The 23,028-nt window shown below is 46.0% G+C and overlaps 2 protein-coding genes and 1 non-coding gene across 5 annotated transcripts; 2 read left to right on the top strand and 1 right to left on the bottom strand.

The window, feature by feature from the left end:
• Positions 1-1,068: 1,068 nt before the first annotated feature.
• On the top strand, positions 1,069-11,379 carry LOC148639909 (uncharacterized). Its single transcript, XM_088621537.1, has 5 exons — positions 1,069-1,954; positions 8,887-8,976; positions 9,131-9,180; positions 10,018-10,149; positions 11,210-11,379. Exons 1-4 carry the CDS (start codon positions 1,885-1,887, stop codon positions 10,117-10,119), a joined length of 312 nt encoding a protein of 103 aa, XP_088477663.1. The 5' UTR covers positions 1,069-1,884; the 3' UTR covers positions 10,120-10,149; positions 11,210-11,379.
• LOC148639910 (U6 spliceosomal RNA) lies at positions 4,648-4,751 on the bottom strand. The gene has a single exon (XR_015930740.1). It is a non-coding gene; the product is annotated as a U6 spliceosomal RNA (small nuclear RNA).
• A 727-nt stretch (positions 11,380-12,106) lies between the features above and the next one.
• Positions 12,107-21,738, top strand: LOC148639908 (uncharacterized). Of its 3 annotated transcripts, none has more exons than XR_015930709.1 (7): positions 12,116-12,241; positions 15,119-15,202; positions 15,855-15,938; positions 16,128-16,184; positions 16,353-16,390; positions 17,893-18,057; positions 19,747-21,738. XR_015930709.1 is itself a non-coding variant. In XM_088621536.1 (7 exons), the coding sequence occupies exons 1-6, from the start codon at positions 12,181-12,183 to the stop codon at positions 18,018-18,020; spliced, it is 390 nt and encodes a 129-aa protein (XP_088477662.1). In that variant the 5' UTR covers positions 12,121-12,180; the 3' UTR covers positions 18,021-18,057; positions 19,747-21,738. The 3 variants fall into 3 exon arrangements, 1 of the variants encoding a protein (XP_088477662.1); XM_088621536.1 differs by having other exon boundaries at positions 12,121-12,241; positions 17,955-18,057; XR_015930710.1 differs by lacking the exons at positions 15,119-15,202; positions 15,855-15,938 and having other exon boundaries at positions 12,107-12,241; positions 17,955-18,057.
• The last annotated feature ends 1,290 nt before the right edge of the window (positions 21,739-23,028 follow it).

Here is a 23,028-nt window from a genome sequence, read left to right as displayed (position 1 = left end):
CTCTTTCTGTGATCCAGAAGGTTCTGTCAGATATTTTAAAATAACAATTCCAAACACATCTATAGCACTTTCCTGGACACTCCACTCAAAGTGCTTTACAGGTAATGGGGATCCCCACCTGGATGATGCACCAGTCCGCTCCCCACACACCAGCTCTCAGTGGGGAGGAGAGCAGAGTGATGAAGCCAGTTCAGAGAGGGGTGATGGGTAAAGACCAGGGGGGAGTTTGTTTCTGAGAAATGCCCTGGGATTTTTAATGCCCACAGAGAGTCAGGAGCCAGTTTTATGTCTCATCTGAAGGACGGCACCTTTTTACAGTACAGAGTCCCCGTCTCTATACTGGGCCATTAGGACCCACACAGACCGCAGGGTGAGCGCCCCCTGCTGGCCCCACTAACACCTCTTCCAGCAGCAGCCTCAGCTTTCCCAGGAGTCTCCCCTCCAGGTACTGACCAGGCTTACACCTACTGAGCTCCAGTGGGGCCGCCAGCTGGGAGCTACAGGGTGACAGAGCTGCTGGCCGGGAAGTTCTGCTTCGAGACACACAGCGCACCCCAGGGAAGGGAACAGTTTCTCCGAGTCGTCTGGAATGAAGGATGGTCATCTGCTGCTTCATTCTCAGCAGCATCGGCACGGACTTGATCGGAATCTGCCGACATGTAAAATCAGGCCTGATGTTTCGGTCTATCACTGTTATCCAGCGATTGGCAGAAGAGCTCCAGGAGGATGCCCAGAGAAACAGTGTCTTGCCAGCCGCTAGATTTCCTAGGACAAGTTGCAAACTGCACGAACTTTCCGAGCAGGAAAGCTTCAGCTGTAGAGCTGATGCTGGGCCAGATGCAGGGATCACTGTTACTTTCCGCCTTCCTGTAAGCTGCAGGGGCGGGCGAATCCAGGCAGCTCCCAGACAAGGCAGGAATGCGCAGCCCCAGGCCGCGGTCCGGGACGGGCTGCGCACGTCAGCCAGAGGAACAGACGGCTCGGGGAACGGTCTCCCGCCGTCCCGGTCCCACGGTTGCGGGGTGGGAACAGTTTCGTTCGGGGATGGGGTGGGGGAGGGAAAAATGCATGGAAAAGGCTTCATAAAAACCAACTCGCCCGGTTGTGCTGATCGCTCGCCCGGGGAGCGCGAATGAATCCTCGTGTCTCTTACCCTGCTGAATCTCTGCCACGACCCCCGCGCTTCCACACAGCGAAAAGGAAAGATTTAAAGATGTTATTTTAAGCAACCCACCCCCCACTCGCACAGAAAGCAAGCCGCTCAGTTCTGCGTGGAAAACGGTGCAGAATCAGCACCAACCCCCCCCCCACCACCCACCGCGGAGAGAGGCGCAGGACTTGGGGGCAGCCAGCTATGAGCGCAAACCAGCGAGGAAGAAGGAGACACGAAGACGGGAGAGGACGGTCAATTAATCGGACCACAGCAGCCGGAACCACACGTGACCCCGCGCCCAGAACCGCGTGCCCAGCCGTGCAGAACCGCAGAGACTGCAGGCGGCCAAAACCGAGCTGCAGAGCTGCCAGAAATGCTTGCAGCTACATGAGGGCTAATTTCGGGAAGACTAACAAAACAAAAAAAACACCCCACTATTTGACACGAATCAACCCCGCACGCTGAGGCTGACAGAGACTTGCGCCCAGGCCCCTGGGGATCTGCAAATTGAGGTCACCCCGCAGTTTTCCTGTTAACCTTTAAGACACCGGCCTCTCGGGCGGGCACTCGAGTGAGAAGCTGCGCCGAGGCCACGCCCCCGGGCTCACATCCCCGCCGAGGCCACGCCCACGGGCGCACAGCCCCGCCCCCTCTGATTATGTGCGGCGGGACCCTTGGCCCAGACTCAGAGTCTTGAAGACGCTGAATGTTTGGACTCTTTCACCGGCAACATGAGCACACTGACACACAGATTACTACAGCTGTTCCTGACCGGGGCTCTGCTACTGCCCCTGTGCTGGGGTAAGTCTGATAGAACATCCTGATATCATGTTAACATAGGGGGCAGATCAGAATCCTTTCAGAGATGTAGTGTTTCAGATTGGTTACTTTCTGTCATACAGCCATGCGGTCTGTGCACTCTGGTATATGATGTTCTGTTGTTTGGCTGGATATTATATCTAATGTCATGCAGATCTCCATGGTTTCCTCTATGGAAAATCCTTTATGGGTTTCAGAAGATAGTGTTCGCTCGGGTGCAGATTCTCGGTTTTAAACTTGTGTTTAAAACTTGTGTTTCCGCGGGGACCAAAATCTCTTTTCCACAGCCCAGGGTGTCTCCAGCGATGGCTTTGCACCCATTAAACATTTACAGTCTCGGAAAATGGGAAACAGATTTTCCTCCATGCTCTGGGAAGGTTTTAAAAACGTGCCCTGTAACTATTTCAGAAGGTTTCAAGTCACTCATAAATGCCTGCACATTACTACGGTGCCTTTGCCTTTAACCCCAAATTATTTCTGCTGCATCGGTCATTTTACTTTGTACAAATGGAACTAATCTACAACTTGTAAACTCAGGAACAGCTCAATGAGTTTCAGCTCCAATTTGTCTGCTGTGTTAATGTCCTAAGCAAGCCGGGATCCTCCTTTCATTAACAAAGTTTTGAACATAGCGTGTGAGGATTTGGGCAGCACTACAGCTGTGACATGTGTCATAAACACACACAGTGCGAAAATGGCCTTTCCACTGAGGACTTAAAAACAGAGGCTTGACCCTCGACATTTCATTGATGTGGAGCAGGAAATAACAAAGAAAGGGTCCGATTCAAGATGTCTTTATCTTTTTGTGGTTTAAACACTCGAGTGCCCTTTCCAACTGCACGGTTCAATCTGTTTTATGAAAGGTCTCACAGATGACAAGTATTCATCACAGTCAAGCCGATGAATAATGGCCAGATCTTATAAGCAACTCTGTTGTATAGTATAGTGTATAGGAAAGTCTTGAAAAGCCTGACAAAGAGTGTCTATGCATGCAGGAATGTGATCGTTTTTTATCTTATACAAGACACAGGATTCTTCCTTGGGCAAGCTCAGCTGCAACGCAGTCTGACAGAACAGCTTCCAAGAGTCTAGCTGGGACCCGGCTCTTACTTTTTGACTTCTCTAGTCCGTCGTGTCTCCTTTGGAGGGGAACAGCCCTGAGCACTCTGTGGACACCCTCGCCTGGGTGGTGGAAAAGCTGCTCTTTGGGAAACGGAAACTTGCCCTGAGGTTTTACATAAGTGTGCTCTCGTTTCAAAATGGCCTTGCACGCCCCCATACCCCCATGTGTCCCCCTTTTGCTCAAGGGACTACACCCACCTAAAACTCCCAATCCACGTCTGAGCGAGAAACAAACTCATTTTGATCGCTCCTTTATCTCAGTCTTGCTTTGTCCTCTCCTTGAGTGTTATTAGAAAAAGCTTCAGTAAGTGGGGAGCAAATTCTATCTCTAGAATGCGGTGAACATCCCTTTGGTGTAATTCTAGTTGACAGAAGTAACTTCCCTCTAAATTAGGGGGTTGGTACATCTTCTTATCCTCCCCTCCCTACCCCAGACGAGATCACTTCCGGGTCAAATCCATAAGCTCTCCAGTCTGGACACTTTCTGCATGTGCAGTATGAGGGCCTGAGAACATGGGATTGTGTGTGGGGGCTGCAGAACCTAACCGTGCCACAAAATCTCAGCCTCACCGTTGCACAGCACAACCAGATCTGTGCGGTTTTCCAACTCTCGAGCCATTTTTTTAAATCTCGCAGCAAATGATCATCTGCTTTACCCGGCAGCCTGTAGTTGCCTGGAGGTGGAGTTGGAGAGCTGGGAGAACTAAAGGTGTCTGGTACAGACATTCACGCAGAGCCCCGGTCGCAGCCTATAGCACAGGCAGCGGCAGAAGAATTTCAGCAGGCTTGGAGTCTGCCAGCTGTGATGTGTTAATGGCCGCAACGCTCCCTGTAGCTTTCCGGTTTCTTACGGGCCTGCAGTACTGTCAGGGAGAGCTGCACCAGTCCTCCGACACTGCCGCACCAGTCCTCCGACACTGCCGCGGGCATTATGGGACTCTCAGTTTGGGTGTGTCCCCAAGCCTGGTTTATTAAGAGTTTCAGGGCTGAGAGTGGCCCTACCAGTGAGGCTACATGCACAGAGCACAGCATGAGCCCAGTGGCCAAGACTGGGGAAGTTTAAGCCTGGGAAATGTGACTTGATTCACCAGCCATGACTGGGACTGCCCAGTAAGAAGAGCCCCACCAGTGACAGGGCTGTGCTCAGGGCTGGTGGCCTGCAGGCATGAAGTGACCCAGGTGAGAGATACAGTGAAGAGAGCTGGTGCACATGCCTGCCCTTCATCACTCCCCCCTGTGAGCCGAAAACACAGAGAAACAATTCCCCCAATTCCGAAATACCTGGGTATCACATGGAAAATACAGAAATATCCAACTGCAGAAGCTTTAATCTCCTTTACCTTTGAGGTGCTGCAAAGTTCTGACTTGCTGGGAGTTAGGGAGTCTAGCTTCTTTTCCTCAGCACTGATTTTTTTTTACTAATTACCGTCATCATTGTTACCTGCTCATTTTGGTTGAACCAGACTGTATTGCACTATTGTACTCTTTCACATACTAACAGAACGACGTAATGCACATTTCACTGTGGAAAGGTAACCAACAAAAACAGGGGACTTAATAAACCGCACTGCAGGAACCTGGATATCATGCTTGCGCAGGGGCTGTGCTAATCTGCTCTGGATCATTGCAGTTTGGAATATATGTGCTGCCCAGGCACGCACTCACCTGTAGAAGGCTCAACAGCCAAAATGTTGCTTTCTCTTTCTGCTTTTCAGCATGGAGTTAACCTCTTCTTGTTGCTTAATTCGTTGGCATACTCAAGGAACAGTACTACGCGCACAGCTGGTGATGAACTCTGGGAAACACTAGAGGGCGCTGCTCCGGCAGGTACCAGGTACCAGGTGCTGGTCGGCACGGTGGCACAGGGGTCAGCATTGCTGCCTCACAGCACTGGTGCCCTGGGGTGCTGTCTGTGTGGAGTTTGCATGTTCTCCCCCAGTTTGCCTGGGTTTCTTCCACAGTCCAAAGACATGCTGGGAAGTGGGCACCGCTGTGAGTGCGTGGGTCCCTGTATGTGCCCTGTGATGGACTGGCGTTCCATCTAGGGGGTACCGTGCCGTGTGCCCAGTGCTTGCTGGGAGAGGGTCTGGCTCCCACAAGACCCTGGAATGGAAGAAGCAGCAAGAAAATGGATAGATGGTTTACTGAATAGATCTAATTTTGGAAGCACTTTATACAGTACGTGCACACCTTCAGGTAGTCATTCTGGTAGGGCTAGTTGTGAAAAAGCAGGAGAGTTTGTGTAAAAACTGATTTTTTTTTGCCTTAGGACCACAGAACAAGGAATTAATAAATCCAGTACATATGTGGCTTTTTTTTCATATACATTTTGGTACGCCTGCAGCAGAAGGGTCAAAGGGCAAAATAAGGATTATCTTTTCAGATGCAGCCTGTTTCATGTTTGGCTGTTTCTCATCAAGTTCTACTTTTAGAACAAGTCTTAGTCCTAATGGATCTGTCTGTCTTCCACGTCATTGTATTTCCATACTCAGGATCTGGGTATCTTTAATTTCTGACACATGATGCCCCATTGGGGACAGGAAAAGAAACTCTCCGCACTGGGGGTCGTGGGTTTAAGGAGCCCCAACTGTGGGAAATGGTTTCTCCACGTGGGAGGTGATGAGGCACAGATCTCCCGAGACAGAGGTCATTTCCCAGCCTCTCATGATGATGGGAAGCCTGGTCCTGACATCCCAACAAATGGAGGGCGGTGATCCCAGATTTCCAAGTGCGGGTCTGGTGTGTGGTGTGGGCCACATGTCCCTCAAGCTCTTCCATGCAAAAAAAGCCAAGTACAGAGGAAGAGGAAGAGGAAGAGGGAGAGAGGACAGAGGACAGAGAACAGAAGGGAGAGAGAGAGGAGACAGAGGGGAGGGAGAGGGGGGAGAAAGGGGGGAGAGAGGGGAGGGAGAGAGAGAGGAGGAGAGAGGGAGAGAAAGAAATGAGAGAGGAGAGAGAGGGAAAGAAATAGTGTAAGGAGAGGAGGAGGAGAGAGCAGGAATAGAGACTGAAGCACACTCTTGTGCCAGATCACCCCTGAGCAGCCTCAGCTGTCCATCTCTGAAAGCGACACAGAGACTTGTCCGAGTGAAGAGAGTGAGGAGCAGGCAGCAGTCTCAGGACATTCCATTAAAGCGAAGAGGGAGAGAATGAAAATCAGAATGAGTCAGCCTGGGCGAGCTGAGACCTGGCAAGAGCTGTTTTTGCCCGTCAGAGCAGTGGAGAGGACCCTCGCCTCCTAAAGCAGGGGATTCTGGGAGAATCAGGTTGTCTTTTGGAAGCCAAATTCTGCAACGGAATGTTGAACAAGTTACTTTTAGTTTTCCAAACTTTCCAAGACTTACATGGCACCCTGCAGCTACACAAATGTGGGTGTGGGTCCAGTCTCCTTCTGTAAAGACAAATTTACACCTTCAACCCACCCCTCTGTCAGCACTATCTCTCCCACCCTGTGGCCAAAGACAGCCCTTTCAAATGGACTCTAGTGCCACAGCACTAGTGCAAAACGCCCTACAGGGGTTACATACACAGGGACACAGCACCAAGCACAAATCAGAGTAGGTACAAACTCAGCAGTATCTTGTTTGGCCTTGTGTACCCTCAGTGACCAAAGAAAGCCATTTCAATTGGGCTCTTTGTCTGTGCACCCGCCAAATAAGGTGGAAAATGATGGACAAGTTGGCTGAAAAGACATACCCTGTGTTCTGCAGATATGAGTCTCGTGTGACAGTCATTTTGACAGTGCATGTCTCATGTCAGGAGAGATGGAGGGGAGGGTCACACAGATTCTCTTGCTGTTTGAAATGAATGAACCTGGCCAATGTCACATGTGCCCTGCCTGCTTCATGTAGAGAGATCTGAGTGTGGTAAAATGTGAAGATCTTGTTGCCAGTACTTCAGTTTTCACTACTAATCAGTAAGCTTTTTTGGAGTGTCCCTATTCACTGGCACACACTCCATTATGTTTAAATTCTTCAGATTCCTGGGTGATAAATACTAATCCTAAATAAACAAGACCGTAGTAAATGTCAGAAATGGCGGTTTCACCCCCTTCAATAAAATATCTTCACCTGACACCAGAGGACAAGGACGCTTGATGTGAAACAGACTCAGGGACGCCTGATTCAATCTCATTTCAGTTCAGCTTATCCTAAAAGGAATATGTCTTACAGACTTCTAAACACTGGTGATTTAAAACGCGTACACTCAGATAAATCCCATTGAAACAGGTAAATTGTGATAAAGTGTGTGCGTGTTTGCTGGAGAGGGGGTGTCTTGGAAAAACAAATAAAAACGAATACCTAGAAGACATGTCGACAAGCTTACAGCAGGGTCCTGCAGTGATCACAGCCTGATTGCATTCCCTGGTTCCTAAAATCTGTTCTCTACAATCCCTCCCAGACAAGAGACTGAAGCCTTAGAAGCAGTTTAAAAGAAGGTGAAACCTTTCCTTGAAACTTTCACTCATTGTTGGCTCATCCTAGGGAATAACAAAGGGGATCAACCCTTCGTTTCCAGGATGGAAACTTTGACTGCTGTTTGCTAGCGACACCGCGGACAGGAAATTCAGATACACACGACTGTTTCTCTTCTGTATACAAATCAGACACAGGAGTTCCAGCCCCTTCAGAAGACAGGACTGATGGAGGGGCACTGTCCCTGCGCCAGAGCAGAGGCTCCCCCTGCAGGGATAACTGTACATGCACAGCGGCACAACACCAGGCCCAAAGCAGAGCAGGCACAAACCCAGCTGGATCTCGTTGTTTGGCCTCGTGTACCTCCAAGGGCCTGACGCAGAGGCTCGTGCACAACACCCATGGTGACATTTACTCCAGGGAGACCAGAAAGCCCTGCAAAATATCTTAAGAAGACAAAACCTTTAAAGACCGTGAACTAGCTTCCTGCTAGTTCAGGTTTGCACAGCTGGCTATTCCAAGCTCTAGATACACAATGTTCATTATGCTTTCTGGACAAAATAATTATTTTTACTCTTTTATATGTTATCGTGCTTCCTAATGAGTCTTTTTTGCAGGTTTGTCCTGCATGGCTGGAATGGGTACTATGAAACAAACAATGATCTAAATTATGTCATAAGAACATAAGAGAGCAGGCTGCTCAGCCCATCTCACCTGTTTGCTAGCTAGTTTCTAATTGCTCCAGGGATCTCATCCAGCCTGTTTTTTAAGGGCAGTCGAGGTATCAGCTTCAATCACATGGCTGGCCAGCTTGTTCCATACTCCCACCACCCTTTGTGCAAAGAAGTGCTTCCTCTTAACTGTTTTGACTTCTATGCCATTCCCATCCGTATTAGAAAGTAAGGTAGACTTTACCTAAGACCTGTTTTTGAAAACTGCCCAGGACACATTCTAATTTTTGAAAAGAGACACTGCATTCTCTATTGCCTATAGCATCCACAGACAATTGTTTTTTAATTCCACCATCCTAAAACACATCCGCTCCTACAATACGATCTCCCCAGTCACTGTATTGGACCGTTGGTACAGAATTTCTAGTGCAGAGGATAAGAGCGCCACCTACTGGTCTACCAGCACCACTTCACGCTGCAACGTGATTTTCCCTGTCTCCTATTCCAGCGCTGCGCAGACACAGCCTTACTGAGCTTCCTGAGGCCTGATCATGTCTGCCTGCAAGGCAGCAGAGCTGCTCACCAATGTCCCACTAAGATAACAAGGCCTGACCGAACATGCACTGCGGAACAGACAAAGGACTGTATTTTCAATAAGGGTGATAATTTCAATAAATTCAAATTCTGTCTTCTATTTCCTTGACAGGGGCAGAAAGGGACTACACACAAGACTACTACGCTACGGCGACGCCAGATTACGACGAAGACAATTCAACAATTGATTACTTCTTCTGGAGTAAGGGTTTTGGAAATTGTTCTGTATGGCCTGATTCATAATTCTACCAGTTTGATCGGGTTTATAGCCTGTTAGATCTCTGCTTTCAGATACACTCTCACAGACCTCTGAGCTGACAATCACCAGAACCCCCAAACACCTTTTTGTTTTCCAGGTAACACCAGCATTAAAAGTGAAGTATATGAAATCCTTGGAATGGACAATGTAAGTCTTTTTTTTGTCTCTTTTTTATTGAACTGTTTCTCTTTCAGTGATTATAGAAACATCGCATATCAGTTAAGAACATAAGAGAGGTTACAAACAGGAGGAAACCATTAGATCTATTTGGTAGTTAGTGATTAATTAGCCAGCACCAATTAATCAATTAATTAATTTAATTAATTAAGGATCTAATTCATTGAGAGTATCAGGTTCACCCACATGGCTCGGTATCTTCCCTGGGGTGTTCCACACTCCCCAGGTTGAGGCCTAAGCACTGGGGTCCTGTAAGAAGGGGACTGGATGAAATTTTAGATGGAAGGAAGACGGGCTGGACTGTTTGCAAGCTTTGTTTGGCTCCATCCTTGATCCTTGATCGGATTGTCACTTTGTTTCATTGCACAAATGCTAAGCGAGCTCGAGAGGTCAGCGTTGAGTGCTGCCCCTTGTGGGAGACATACTGTCACGGACGTCCAAAGGGACTAACCGTGGGGAGCAGGAGAGCGGAAAAAGACCCATATGCGTAGCGGCGAGACGGGAAAAAGGCCCGGGCTCATTAGTGCAAAGAGTTCAGGAATGCCGTATAGAAAACTATGCCCTCAGGGAGCGGACGTGGGGCGCCCTGGTGCTAGGCGGGTCTCAGGACATCCGAACGTCAATGCTGAGCGAGGACAGAGTGCAAGACCCGGAAATATATAACCCAAGGGAAAGAGAGGGACAGGAAGGACAGCAGACCGGAAACTAGGGACAGGACAGAGAAGGAGCGCCCTCTGGCTGCAGAGGGCGTGACACATACAGCAGATAGGTTGACCGAATGGATTTCGTGTGGCCCGTATCTTTCAGCCCCCTTCAGGTGCCAGTCTCTTCCACTCACCTGGGACCCCCCCTGCCTGCTGCCTGCTCCTGATCGGCCTGGCCCTGGCCCAGCTCCTGCAGCTCCTATGAGCAGACGTCTGGACCGATGGACAGACGAAGGTACGATGACAATCACGAACTGTGCCATAATGCCATGGCTTGGGTCCTCAATCCTTGTTCTCCAGCGTTCCAATCCGGGTGGAGATAAGTGCTCAAGCGATCCAATTAAGGCTTAATTGTAGGGGATCTCTGATTCAGCCTGGTTTCGTTTTTTTTTTTTAAGTTCTACATACTACTGAGACACAGTATTGCAAATAATTGAAAAATGCGAACGAATCTGAAACTTTGGTGACGGGAAGGAAATCCTTCCAGATTTCACGTTTAAATGAAAAGAAAAATCATTTAAATAAAGATGAAAAATAAATATGCATTAACTCACAGTAAGAACTTTCTTTGTCGGACACAATGTATTGTTTAGGCAGCAGGCTGCAGTGGCTGTTAGTTTTTCTGAATTACAGCTCCTAGGGCCAGGGTTATATTTGGCCTGGGACACCTTCAGTATGGAGTTTGAGTGTTCTTCTAGTGGTACCTTCTGTGTGGAGTATGCATGTTCCCTGTGGCTGCATGAGAGTCCTCCCACCTTTTCAATAGACATGCTGGCTAGAATAATTGGTGCTTCCAAATTGGTGTGTGTCTGTATCCTGTGATGATTGTCTCAGTCCAAGCTGAACCTCATGTTCCCCTGTACTCACGTGTGTGCGTGCGCTGTGATGGACTGCCATCCTGTCCAGGGTGTGTCCTCCCTTAATTAGGCTCTGGTTCACTGAGACACTTTGTTGGACTTGAGCAGTTATTAAAAATAGACAGATGGACAGTTGCACTGAAACTCTTTAAGAAGATTTCCATAAGAAGTTCTGTACAGTGTTTTGTTGCTTGTCTGCAAAGAAGGATATTTTCGGAAGATAATAATCATTCAACTAGCAAAAAAAAAACCCTGCAGTTCCAAGTCGTGACAGCAGGTGGCGCTCCACCTCCACAATACTGAGCAGCCCAGAGCTGGTTGTATTTCCCTCTGCTGTGGGGAGGGGGATGTACAGCACTTCATGCACATACTTTGCTTTGGTCTTTTTCCCCGCATTATTCAAAATAGCTGAGGTGTAGCAATAAATCTTTTTTCCAGATGGAGCCACTGAACACGCTGGACGCTGGGACATGGCAGGAAGTCGACTGGAAGGAGTTGGACTTTGCATCAGGGCGCCCCTGCACGCACTTTTCCGAGGACATTACCAAACAGATTGTCTAGAGCTTCTGTAAATAAATTATCACTAAATAAATATTCTCTCCAAACCATCCAGCTTTGTGAGTTCAAATTCGCAACTGAGGTTTCAACTGTTGACTTCCCATGCCCATATTCCCGACAGGCAGGAGATTCAGCTTGCTTGTCCAAGTCTGGTGTTACAGCGGAAAGGGCACTGTGGGTAAGTGTTGTTGGCGTGGAGCAGAACGAGTTTGCACGAGACATGTCAACCTTGGTCTGAAGCATCCACTCATCTCTTTCCTCACAGCTGCAACAATTCAGGGTCGCGGGGGAGCTGGAGCCTATCCCAGCAGGCAAGAGGGGGGGGAAGACAGAACGGCAGTCCGATATGAACAAACACACTCGCACCAGGGCCAATTTTCCCAGAAGCCAATGAACTTCCCAGCATGTCTTTGGACTGTTGGACGAAACCAGAGCGCCTGGAGGAAAAACCACGCAAACCCAGGGGGAACATGCAAACTCCACACAGACAGCACCCCAGATCCGGAATGGAACCCTGTGAGGCAGGGAAGCTAACTGTGCTCATGAAATCTTTAATTTGTGAAAAAGTGGAAGACATGAGTTTTGCTCAGCAGGTCTAAGCGAATGACTGCAGGACATGCAGTAGGGGCGTCACACCTCCTGTTCCGCAGTAGCTCAATCTCAAGATGGGCCGAGCTTCACCTGTGGTTCTGGTAGGTCGGTCTCTTACTGGCAAAGCACAGTTAAAAAAAAGTCAAGTCAGACTGAAGCCACACCCCCCCCCCCAGTCCACCCCCTCTCCTGCCTATACACTCGCTGGCCCAGCCAGAGCTTGGCAGAGACACACATTGTTTCAGACTCCCTCTGGAAACATGAACAAGCAGACTCATGGATTATCACTGCTACTGCTGCTGCTACTGCCCCTGTGCTGGGGTAAGTGCTGCACAATAATAATAATAATAATAATAATAATAATAATAATTTTTCATACACTTTTAACTTAATAAATTAGCTTATATAACTGAACTCTTAATTTTATAATAACTTAATTGTTACTGGTGATCAAAGTCCTATTAAAAGGTAGCACGCTATGTGGGTCACCTTTAAGAAGGCGGATTTTTAAAAGCTATTTCATTTTGACCCAGCGCAATTTTTTTGTTCTCACAAGCCCAGAATAAACTAACGTCTCCCATGTCTCCAACCACAAAAAGAATGGAGGTGCTTTCTTATTCAGACTACTTTTTTTCTTTGTGCTTCCACAGCCTTCAGTATTTCCAGTGACAAACTGTTTCAAGAAAAGCTACTCTTTGAAAAAAATAGCCTTTGCTTTCATCTCAAGATCAAAGATGAATGTTACTTGTTGTCCGTTTGTTTTTTAAAAAGAGGAAACGGTGGACATTTGCTCACAAAGAAATGTGAATTAGGATATTTCTGTCCAGTCGTGCAAAGGATGGCAAAATTAAAGAGCTTAAGGTTCTTCCTGAGACATCCGTTCTGTAAGCAGAAAACAGTGTATCTTCTCTGCTTCTTTATAGAAAATTGTCACTTTCTCACTACATGAAAGCAGGCATGAGTGCAGTTTCGAAGACTATCTAAAGGCTGTGACCACAGCGCTTGATGCTCCTTGTGATTGCTCTACAGTGGTGCCAAGACTGCAGTTTTGCTTCCTCAAAGATTATGCTGGTCTCAGCTCCTTACCAAGCGCAACATCCCCGAGACCATCAGCCAGGGGGATTCCAGGATGGAACTCTTGGCTGCCGATGTTGTCGGGCGTGCCTGCAGGAAATTCATAACCTCAGGGCGATCGCTTTTATGCAGACAAATGAGACGGGTCGGGTGACGACCCACTCGTAGGAGGTTGCCGATAGAGGAGAGGCCTTCCCGGATGTGTGCTGCTCGTTGACACAGATCCAGGGCAGAGGTCTCCTATCAGCGTAGAGCTTATGAAAGCGAGCGGCTTCTCGACAGAGATAGGCGCAGGACAAAACACCAGGCACAAAACAGAGCAGGCACAAGCACCTCGGGATCGGGCTGCTTGGTCTGGAACAGCATTGTGGAATATGGTGTTCATGATTGAGGAGGACCAATTCATCTTTTCCAAGTTAACTGGCTATTATTTTTTTTAAATAGCCAGAATCTTTAGATTATTTTTAAATCCTAAATGTATATGGTAGGGTACTTTACCAAAGCAATCTGAATGAAGCACTGTGGTCAAAGTGGGGGCCCAACTTTCAACCACTCCTCCCTGGACTCAGGATTACAGAACTTGATCAGACTCTCTCTCAGACCTCAGAGACCATTCGTTCTTGCTATACCGTTTGCCTTCGTTTGTTTAACCACAAAAGCCCCAGGGGAAATAAGTTGAACCTAAATAAGGAAGGAGAATGTGAAAAAGACAAGGCTGTACGATCTACTTTAAGATTTGATCATGATACACCCTGTGAAGAAAACTGACTCATAATCTTTATTAATCACATTGTGCTGTGGGATTTCAGTTTCAATTCTTACGACAAAACAGAATTATCAGGTCACCAACCCTGAGACACCATACACCCTGCTGTCAGACTTTTGTTTCAATTCTGATGAAACAATAAAATCGCCCCCCTGACCGCGAATTGGATCATGAGCCCCCAGTTCCCCTTTTTTGTGTTTTTTCAAATGTTTTATTTTTTTTAAGCAACGATTGGTAACACTTCCTTTCCTCCCAATAACTGTTTTCATTGCACACATGAATCGAGACACAAGACCAAGCACAAAAGCAGAGCAGGCACAAACCCAGCACAGTCAGGCAGTTTGGTTTTCAGCACCCCTGTGTACCATATTTTCTTGGTGTGATGGCTAACTGATCTTTCCCAGGTTCACTGGCTTTTCAAAAATAAGAAATAATCCTACTGTTTTAGAAAAAACAGTCTAGAGAAGGACATGAAAGATTGTACTACCGGAATGTACTACTGTGTGTGGCCTGTTTTGAAATTTGACCACCAAACATCCTGCTCTCAGACTTCAGTTTCGCTTCTGATGGAAAATAAAACCACTAAGTCACCAGACCAAACATCCTGCTCTCAGACTTCAGCTTTGCTTCTGATGGAAAATAAAACCACTACGTTACCAGACGTGATGCAGCACAGTGTTCAATATTTCTGCCTCGCAGGGCTGTGGCCCTGGGATCACTTCCAGACCTAGGGTACTATCTGTGTGGAGTTTGCACGTTCTTCCCATGTTTGCATGGATTTGCTCCAGGTGCTCCAGTTTCCTTCCACAGTCCAAAGATATGCCGGTGGGTTAGATGGCTTCTGGGAAAATTGGCCCTGGTGTGCCTGTGTGTGATGGACTGGAGTCCTGTCCAAAGTGTATCTTGGCTTGCACCTGTTGCTTGCTGGGATAGGTTCCAGCCCCCTTATCACCCTAAACTGGATAAAGCGCATAGAAGTTGGATGAATGGTAACCAGACTTCTTTATCAGTGTGCTGTACATTGTCTTATTCAGAAAGAAGAGTTCCACCTAGTGGTCCAGTTTCACCACTTTAGCCCATGTTTGACCAGGCTCAGCTTTGTTGATAGGTCTCACAACTGCATCAAGCCTGGATCTGCGACTCTGAATTCTGGCTCCCCCTGGAGGGGGGTACCCCTGAGAGCAATACTCTGGGGAGGGGCTGGGGCCCCTAACTGAGTCTGTGACAACTCCCCCCAAGGAAATGGGACTTCAGAGAGGCAGAATTCCTGCTTGGAATCTACCTCATTAGTCCAGGAATTCCCCAGAATATCTAAGAGATGGACAGGACTTCAAAACGATCGCTTCCTGTCTCTAAAGGGGGAGAAGGGCGTTCTACAGAAGAAACCAGCCCCATGCCTGCAACACTAGAGTACGAATATGATTACAGTGATTACTATGAGAGTAAGGCTTTGGCAAATTACTCTTATTTGACTTTGATTATTTTCTAGACTGATGCAGGTCCTTTCTCCTCTCTGAGTGCACACTGGTTCCATGTTATTGATTTTAAATATTATGTGCAAATCAGGAGCCCCAGATTTCCATACATGACAAACAGGCTATAGTCTTTCTGTTTTCACTGTGCATTTATTGATTTGGTTTCCAGTTGTTTTCTCTATTTTCCATGATCTTAATATAATGAATGATTGGGATCGGAGACTCTGAATTCCCGCTCCCCCGGAGGGGGGTACCGCTGAGAGTGATACTCTGGGGAGGGGCTGGGGCCCCTAACTGAGTCTATGACAAGCCCCCAAAATTTTAAGAGGGACACTTGCTCATGTCCAGGGGATTCACAAAAACTGAGGAGACAAGAACAGAGAGGCACAAAACCTCCCTATCGAAAGTATTCAGGGGAGTATTCCTGGGAGTAAAACAGGGACAGTCTCAGGAAAATCAGGGTGCCTGGAAGTGTTTGTGACTGAGCTCCTGGGCGTCGAGGAAATGGGACTTCAGAGAGGCAGAATTCCTGCTTGGAATCTACCTCATTAGTGCAGGAATTCCCTGGAAAATCTAAGAGATGGACAGGACTTAAAACGATCACTTGCTGTCTCTATAGGGGGAGAAGGGCGTTCTACAGAAGAAACCAGCCCCATGCCTGCAACACTAGAGTACGAATATGATTACAGTGATTACTATGAGAGTAAGGCTTTGGCAAATTACTCTTATTTCATTTAGTCTGATTATTTTCTAGACTGATGCAGGTCCTTTCTCCTCTCTGAGTGCACAGTGGTTCCATGTTATTGATTTTAAATATTATGTGCAAATCAGGAGCCCCAGATGTCCATACATGACAACTAGGCTTAAAAACTATCACTTCCTATCTCTACAGGGGGAGAAGAGAATTCTACAGAAGAAACCAGCACCGTGTACGAATATGACTATGACAGTAAGGCTTTTCGCAAATTACTCTTCTTTATGTGACTCAGTTTGATTACTAATCCCACGAGCTGGACTGCTGCAGGTTCCCGTTGTGCTCTTTCAACTCACCGTCGCTCCTTGTTGTTAATTTAACATTTGAAGAAAATGAAGAAAGCAATTCTCTGTTGTTTTTCAGGTGATGTCAGCTATGACCTGTTTGCTGTACTTAACACGGTGAGTGCTGCCTTTTTGTAATCTCACGTTTATCGATTTTGTCCTCAGCTGTTTCCTCTATTTTCCTTATCTGTCGTATCAATGAATGAGGGTACCTTTTCAGAAAAGAAGGCTGACCATAAGCACATTATTTTAAAATTGATTCTGACATAACAGCATCCAGCGCATACGATTGCAAAAACATAACTTAAAGCCAAAGTTCACTGAAATGGGAACTTTACAGATGATATAGGTAAATATTTAGCAACACAGACAAGAGACAAGAGTGGAAACCTGAAACAGGTTCTAAAGGAGGTTCCAGAGTTGCGATCTGCAAACAAATGTTGGGCTGTTTAATCATTTTTTTCAAGTTTTTCAAATCTAAATTACTGTCCAGCAAGACAGCAAGACACTCTGATACTGCTAAAAGGTAGCAAATAAAATCTGGAAAGTGGAACTCTGAGGTCCTGGATTGGACACCACGCAGTGCAGACATGGGAGTAGCCCGGAGTGGAAGAGAAGAGAGACGCCGGCAGTCTTACCCGGCCCGAGCACTGTGACAGGATATCCCTTCCACAGTACCTGCAGCGGTCTCTCCCACTACACCCTGGAAACGTAATTAGACATGTAATTACATTACACAAGCAAAACAACATTTTTAAAAAGATGCAAATCCAAACTTTCAAAACTACTGGCTTTTTAGGACACATTTTGTTTATAATCTAGTTATGTTTTGGTTTACAAATTAAAATAATGCTAGTAATAATGCTTACACTATGCTGTATACACAGCAAGAGTCACAGAGAAGGGACAAGAATAGCTTTCATTGTGATCTTTAAGGATCACAATACTGTACATGTTCATCCCAAGACTCCACTTTATATCTAAAGTATATACAAGGAGTGGTGGCTCTGGCTCAGGATCTGCAGCTGTGGCTGGAAGGTTGCTGGTTCAAATCCTGCAGCTGGCAGAGGAATCCTACTCCGTTGGGCCCCTGAGCAAGGACCTTCACCCCAGGGGTGCCTTACAATGGCTGACCTTGTGCCCTGACCCCAAGCTTCTCTCCCTGTCTGTGTGTATCATGGAGAGCAAGCTGGGGTATGCAAAAAGACAAATTCCTAATGCAAGAAATTGTAAAGGGTTAATAAAGTGATGTTATTATTATTATATACCATATGGGGGGAGAACAAAGAATCATGGGTGAGCTACGGGCTCATAGCTGACAAGCTGTGGGTTTCAGTTTCTTGAGGGAGGAACTGTATCTGGCAGCTCTTTTAGCTATATGAGTTGGGGACCAGCATCACTGGGGGTGACCCCTGCAATGGCCTGGGGTTCTCATGCTCTGAGTCCGCTCAACTCTCCAGGATCCAGAATGAGCTCTGGCCCGACGGGCCACTGGTCTCTGGTACCTACCTTCTGTATGGATCACTGCCCTGAACGTCAGGAGCAGCCCACACCATATTTCCATGGTACCCATACAGACTCGGCAGCCATGTTTTTCATTCAATGTATTCTGCTTGCAGGAGGAAAACAAACAAACACAAAGCTAATAACCGATTGGATCTCATGTGCTGATGACTTTCAGGCACCTGGGATCCCTCCAGCCTGCTCCGTGCTCCTGATCTGCCTGGCCCTATCCCACCTGTTTTAGTCTGGGAACAGGACTCTCGCGCTGTGCACAGGAACAGGTATTGCTACAAGAACTGTGGTGTTGCCTTCAGGGAAACGCTGAGTTTGCAGATGACAACGCATCGGGAGGGGTAGCAAATACTGTAGAAGCGGCCGATGAAATTCAGAAAGTTTACTGGACTGACACCAGGCTGGTGATGGTTAACATAGACAAGTGCAAGGTATCGCATGCCGGTTGGTAAACTGTTAATATTAAATGGGGAATGCTGACTGAGAAGACTTAGTTGTTAATATTGACACATTATTTACATCTTCTACACAAAGAAGCATTTAAAAAGGCAAGCAAAATGCTAGGATATTTAGTTAAAAGCATAGAATTTATATTAAATTTGTATAAAGCATAATATTACTTGGAATATTGTGAACAATAACCAAGTAATAGAAAAGATATTGCTGCTCTGGACTTCATTCAGAGAAAAGCAACTATATTCTGGGGCTTAAGGGATTGTCCACCACTGACCGGCTGAAGAAACTGATTCTCTTTAGCCCTGAAGACTAAGAGGGGACCTGATACAAGTAAAAGGATAATAGTCACAGATGCTGTGAATATAAAGAAGCCCTTTGAGAATGTAGTACAAATCAAGGTTAAATTCCTAATTCTTGTTTTGCTACGAAAAGCTAAACAGAATAACAGTCCAGTTATGTAAAATGTGTATCGCATATGGCTAATGTAAAACGATGCACTAGAGCACCGTGCTTTTGACATCCTGCAGTTCCGCATCATGTCAACAGGTGGCACCCTTGCACAATATCAGATTCTCCAGAAACTGGCAGTGTTGCACAGCTCTTCCCCCGCTGTGATTTGATCACAATGTCCCGGGCTCCTACAAGCCCCAGGCCACACGACGCCTCTTCAGGCAAAGATGCATTCAACTACAGCAGTGTCCTGGGGGACGGCTGTATCTGTCTAAGCAGCTCGTAATATAATCAATTCCTGATGATCTGAGACAGGGAGAAATGGCACAGTAATTAACACTCCCACAGAGATACCACTGCTTCTGCAGAAGCTCAACTGGTTATTCCATGTAGCACAGCCGAATGAAGGGAGTTCTCAGACTCAGAGATGGGTACATGGCTGATACCTATTACAAATCCTATTCAGCTTTTTAAAAGCTGAAAACAGATTTAATCATCTGCTTCACACAGAAAATAGAATATCGATCTGCCTGTGATTGAGAATGTGACTGCATCAAAAGCTGAAAGACACATAGGGAACCACTCCTCTAACTCAGAAGAATGTGTCTCCTGTCGCAGGGAAATTCCAAACCTTCTAGTTCAGGAAGAATGATTTCACTTGGGGAACAGTTGCTGAATGAGCCATGTTACATGACCGATAGGAATCTGTCTAGGTTACCTTATGCCACATTTTAAAAAATGCTCTCTGAATCTGTGTAACAGTGAAGCCATGTCATGGGAGGCTCATCTCTGCCAGGATTTGAACATGATCTCTCAGGCAGCTCCCTGGCCCAAGCCAAACAGAGCCTATTCATGCAGCAGTGAATCCCCCTGTGCAGAAAGGCCAGGCCTCTGGTTGCTGGAGAATTCACCTTCAATTTGTTTTCTGGGTGATTCTGGACAGTCTCAGAATACAAGCCACAGCAGGGCACTCCTGTCTTCATGTAGACCAGAGGAAATAAAGCTTAACCCTTTTTAACCAAAGATATTTCTGTATTTGTTTACTGTTTCAGTTCAGAAGGACCCCGTTACGTTCTGTGCAAGATACCCAGAAATAGCGGGGGACCAACACGAAGAATATTCATCAGCACTGCTCACCCATACTATGCACTGAAGACACCTGAAGACACACCCGAAGAAAAAGCCTCACCAGCTGGAATACCTTTTTTTAAAAAACAAACACCCCTCTCAAGCAGGAAGTATTTCAGTTTAAGCCATATTATCAGCAAGATCATCACCTCTGCTTTAATTCCGTTACGTTCAGAAGTTACTATATTCAGCTGTACTTGTTAATATATAGTATTGCACAGTTCTTGCTTAGCCTTAGATAACCTGGTAGAGTTACACAACATCTGTCCACTGGCTACCCTGACTTACGAATGTTACATCTCCTTGTGTTAATGATGCCGAGCCAGCAGGGCCCCAAGCAGATGTCAGCTCACCTCTTCAGCTTGCAACATTATTCTAATAACACTTATTTCCATACTGAGCACAATAAAACAGGACTTGCATGCAAGGATTATTAGATTATAACTGGATTGGGTTTATTAAGGAAGAAAGAAAAGGATCCGAAATGGGAGAATTGACTAGATGCGTCTGGTCATGTTGTTCCCATGATTCACTAAAAAATTGATTTTTTTTTTGTCATCTTCGCTGGGAAAATCTCTCTCCCGGGTTGTTTCGCAGAAAGCACAGGCTAATCGACGTAGGGTGTCGTGACCATTCTGAAGTTTCTGAAGTGCCTGTCTCACCCTCTTCCAGCAAAAGATCATCTAAATAATTTGCTAATGATTTTGTGCAGGTCTAGCTGTGACATCGGAGGGAAAGAAAAGGTTTAAAATAAAGTGTTTTAATTAGAAATAAAACCCGGATCACCAATCTGATCTCATTCACAAATCTCTGTGAGATTTGTCAATTAAAACTTTAATTTTTTAAGGAAACCAGCACAATAATTATACTCCAGTGCCACCTTAAACCTACCCCCCAGAGAAGTTGAAATGATGGGCATACAATTTCCGAATACAACACAGCCAATCCTTAGACCTAACTATTTTTGGTTTGCTATAGAATTTGGATGTATCGGAAATTAAAGCATCCTGTATGTAATAAAACAGTTTTAACAATGTAAGATGATAAAATCAATATGCAATTCAAAGTTGCTTATCACCATATAACAAATTCAAAAAAATTGGTTTGTGTCATTATGGTCTGATAATCAATAAGCATTTTTATCGAGTGTAATGCAATTGTATTTAAATTGATTCAATAACCATTTAAACATAGCGAATGCTGTGCAGTCATTTACAATTTGTAATATATTTTATATTACAGCACCACAGTATTGACTCTTTTTTTAAATACAAAAACATTTGAACTAATGGACCAACAAGACATTTGCGAGCTTTTTTGTCTCCTCCGTGCCAAACCCTTATTTTAAACTTCATGTGGCTGTGAAAAATGGAGATCCTCTGGAGATCCACTGGGGAGCGCCAGGGAGCTTTCAAAGAACTCCCGGGCAGGTGGTAGAACGACAACGTTGAGGATAGATACAAAAACATGTCAAAGGCGTTAAATGTTGAGTGGTCAAAACGATTATTGAGAAGTGGAGGAGAGTAACAGGACAGCACAGTGGCACAGGGGTTGACACTGCTGCCTCGCAGTGCTGGGGTCCTGGGTTCAATTCTGGACCTGTGGGGTGTCATCTGTCTGGAGCTTGTATGGTCTCCTCATGTTTGCAAGAGTTTCCTCCCATATTCCATAGAGATACTGGTGGGTTCTGGGAAAATTGGCTCTAGTGTGTGCGTGTGCTGTGATGGACTGCCATCCTGTCCAGGGTGTGTCCTGCCTCAATTAGGCTCTGGTTCACTGAGACACTATGTTGGACTTGAGCAGTTATTGAAATTAGACAGATGGACTGTTGCACTCTTTAAGAAGATTTCCATAAGAAGTTCTGTACAGTGTTTTGTTGCTTGTCTGCAAAGAATAAATATTGAAGACATTTTGCCGAGCTCTTTGGAAGATAATAATCATTCAACTAGCAAAAAAATCTCATTGTGAAATGATGCAATACAATTCTAAGTGGGGCTGTCCTTCGAGTGTGATTTAACCTGCAGTTCAACCTGCAGTGTGTGCGTGCCCTGTGATGGACTGGCGTCCCTGCCTTGTTCCCATTGCTTCCTGGGAAAGGCTCCAGCTCTCCCGCAGCCCTGAATTGGGAGAAGTGGTGAATTAAATGCAAGGATGGAGGGGTTATAGGACTATCAAGATGCTGCTTAGATCAGTCCATCCCTCCACATTGGATGACCAAGCAAAGAGGTTGATCAGAGAGGCCAATGGCAACTTGGGAAGACTGGCTGAAATGTGCATGTGACCACAGTAGCCCAAGAATCCCAACTCCAACTCCGGCCTGTATAGCAGGAGGGCATAAAAGCAGCCACGGCTGAAACAAGAACAGCAGCAAAATATGTAAGTGATCCTGCAAACATGCGACTACACGTGTTTGCAAAGAATTGCATTTAGCACAAACTCAAAACAGCACCATGCAGTACAGATCACCCAAGGGTCACCACCTCTGTTGGGAAGCGGGAAGCATCATCTTACGGGAATGTTTCTCATTGACAGCAACTGGCACACGTCAGGGCGTCCAATTATACTTCAGTTTTGCATTTGTCAGTTTGTCCTGTGCTTGGGATATTGTGGGGATACTGCACACTTCAACCAGTCTTGGCCATAAAAGCCTGTAGCTCTTTCACTCTTTCAAAGCTGCCAGCAGGCTCATCGGTAGCCTCTCTGATCAGTCTCCTCCTTGCTCGGTTAAACAGTTGAATCCATAAAATGCAATATTATCCGCTTAAAGCCGTGGTGTGCGGTGTGGAGATAAGAGGGAAAAAAAAACTCAAATAGCAGCAATCAAAGGCTGGAAACCTGTCATCCTGCCCTGTTTCAAGAGCTGGCTCAATGAGGTGATCTCCACTATTTCTCCATCAATTCCCCTTTGGGATCAATAAAGTCTTACCTGTTTTGTTAAAAGCCGGATAGATCCTTCAATTATTTTACAAGATCTTAAATATCATTCTGTGGTTTCTTCTGCAATAGGGTTTTAACTCTATTCCAATTTAAGAAACAAAAGCTGCAAAAGGGCAAAATAAAATTTGAGCTGTTCTGTGTCGGGATCTGTTTTTTAGGTGTTTTTATGCATTTCGTGTTGTTTTTATAAGTTATTGTTGTCTTGTTAACATTTTCAATATTTCTTAGATCACACACTTAAGATACCACATCCTCTGAGGCACTGACAC

Source organism: Lepisosteus platostomus, chromosome 26 (assembly GCF_059453375.1).
Source record: "Lepisosteus platostomus isolate fLepPlt1 chromosome 26, fLepPlt1.hap1, whole genome shotgun sequence".
Lineage (NCBI taxonomy): Eukaryota > Metazoa > Chordata > Actinopteri > Semionotiformes > Lepisosteidae > Lepisosteus > Lepisosteus platostomus.
Note: the sequence above shows the minus strand (reverse complement) of the source record. Positions and strands in the feature narration are given on the sequence as shown.

Excerpts from the sequence above, each read along its gene's own strand:
- LOC148639909 (XM_088621537.1), top strand. The coding sequence starts at position 1,885 with ATGAGCACACTGACACACAGATTACTACAGCTGTTCCTGACCGGGGCT. Across the intron at positions 1,955-8,886 it reads GCTACTGCCCCTGTGCTGGG|GGGCAGAAAGGGACTACACA; the intron begins GTAAGTCTGATA and ends TTTCCTTGACAG. Across the intron at positions 8,977-9,130 it reads AATTGATTACTTCTTCTGGA|GTAACACCAGCATTAAAAGT; the intron begins GTAAGGGTTTTG and ends TTTGTTTTCCAG.
- LOC148639908 (XM_088621536.1), top strand. The coding sequence starts at position 12,181 with ATGAACAAGCAGACTCATGGATTATCACTGCTACTGCTGCTGCTACTG. Across the intron at positions 15,203-15,854 it reads TTACAGTGATTACTATGAGA|GGGGAGAAGGGCGTTCTACA; the intron begins GTAAGGCTTTGG and ends CTGTCTCTATAG. Across the intron at positions 16,185-16,352 it reads GTACGAATATGACTATGACA|GTGATGTCAGCTATGACCTG; the intron begins GTAAGGCTTTTC and ends GTTGTTTTTCAG.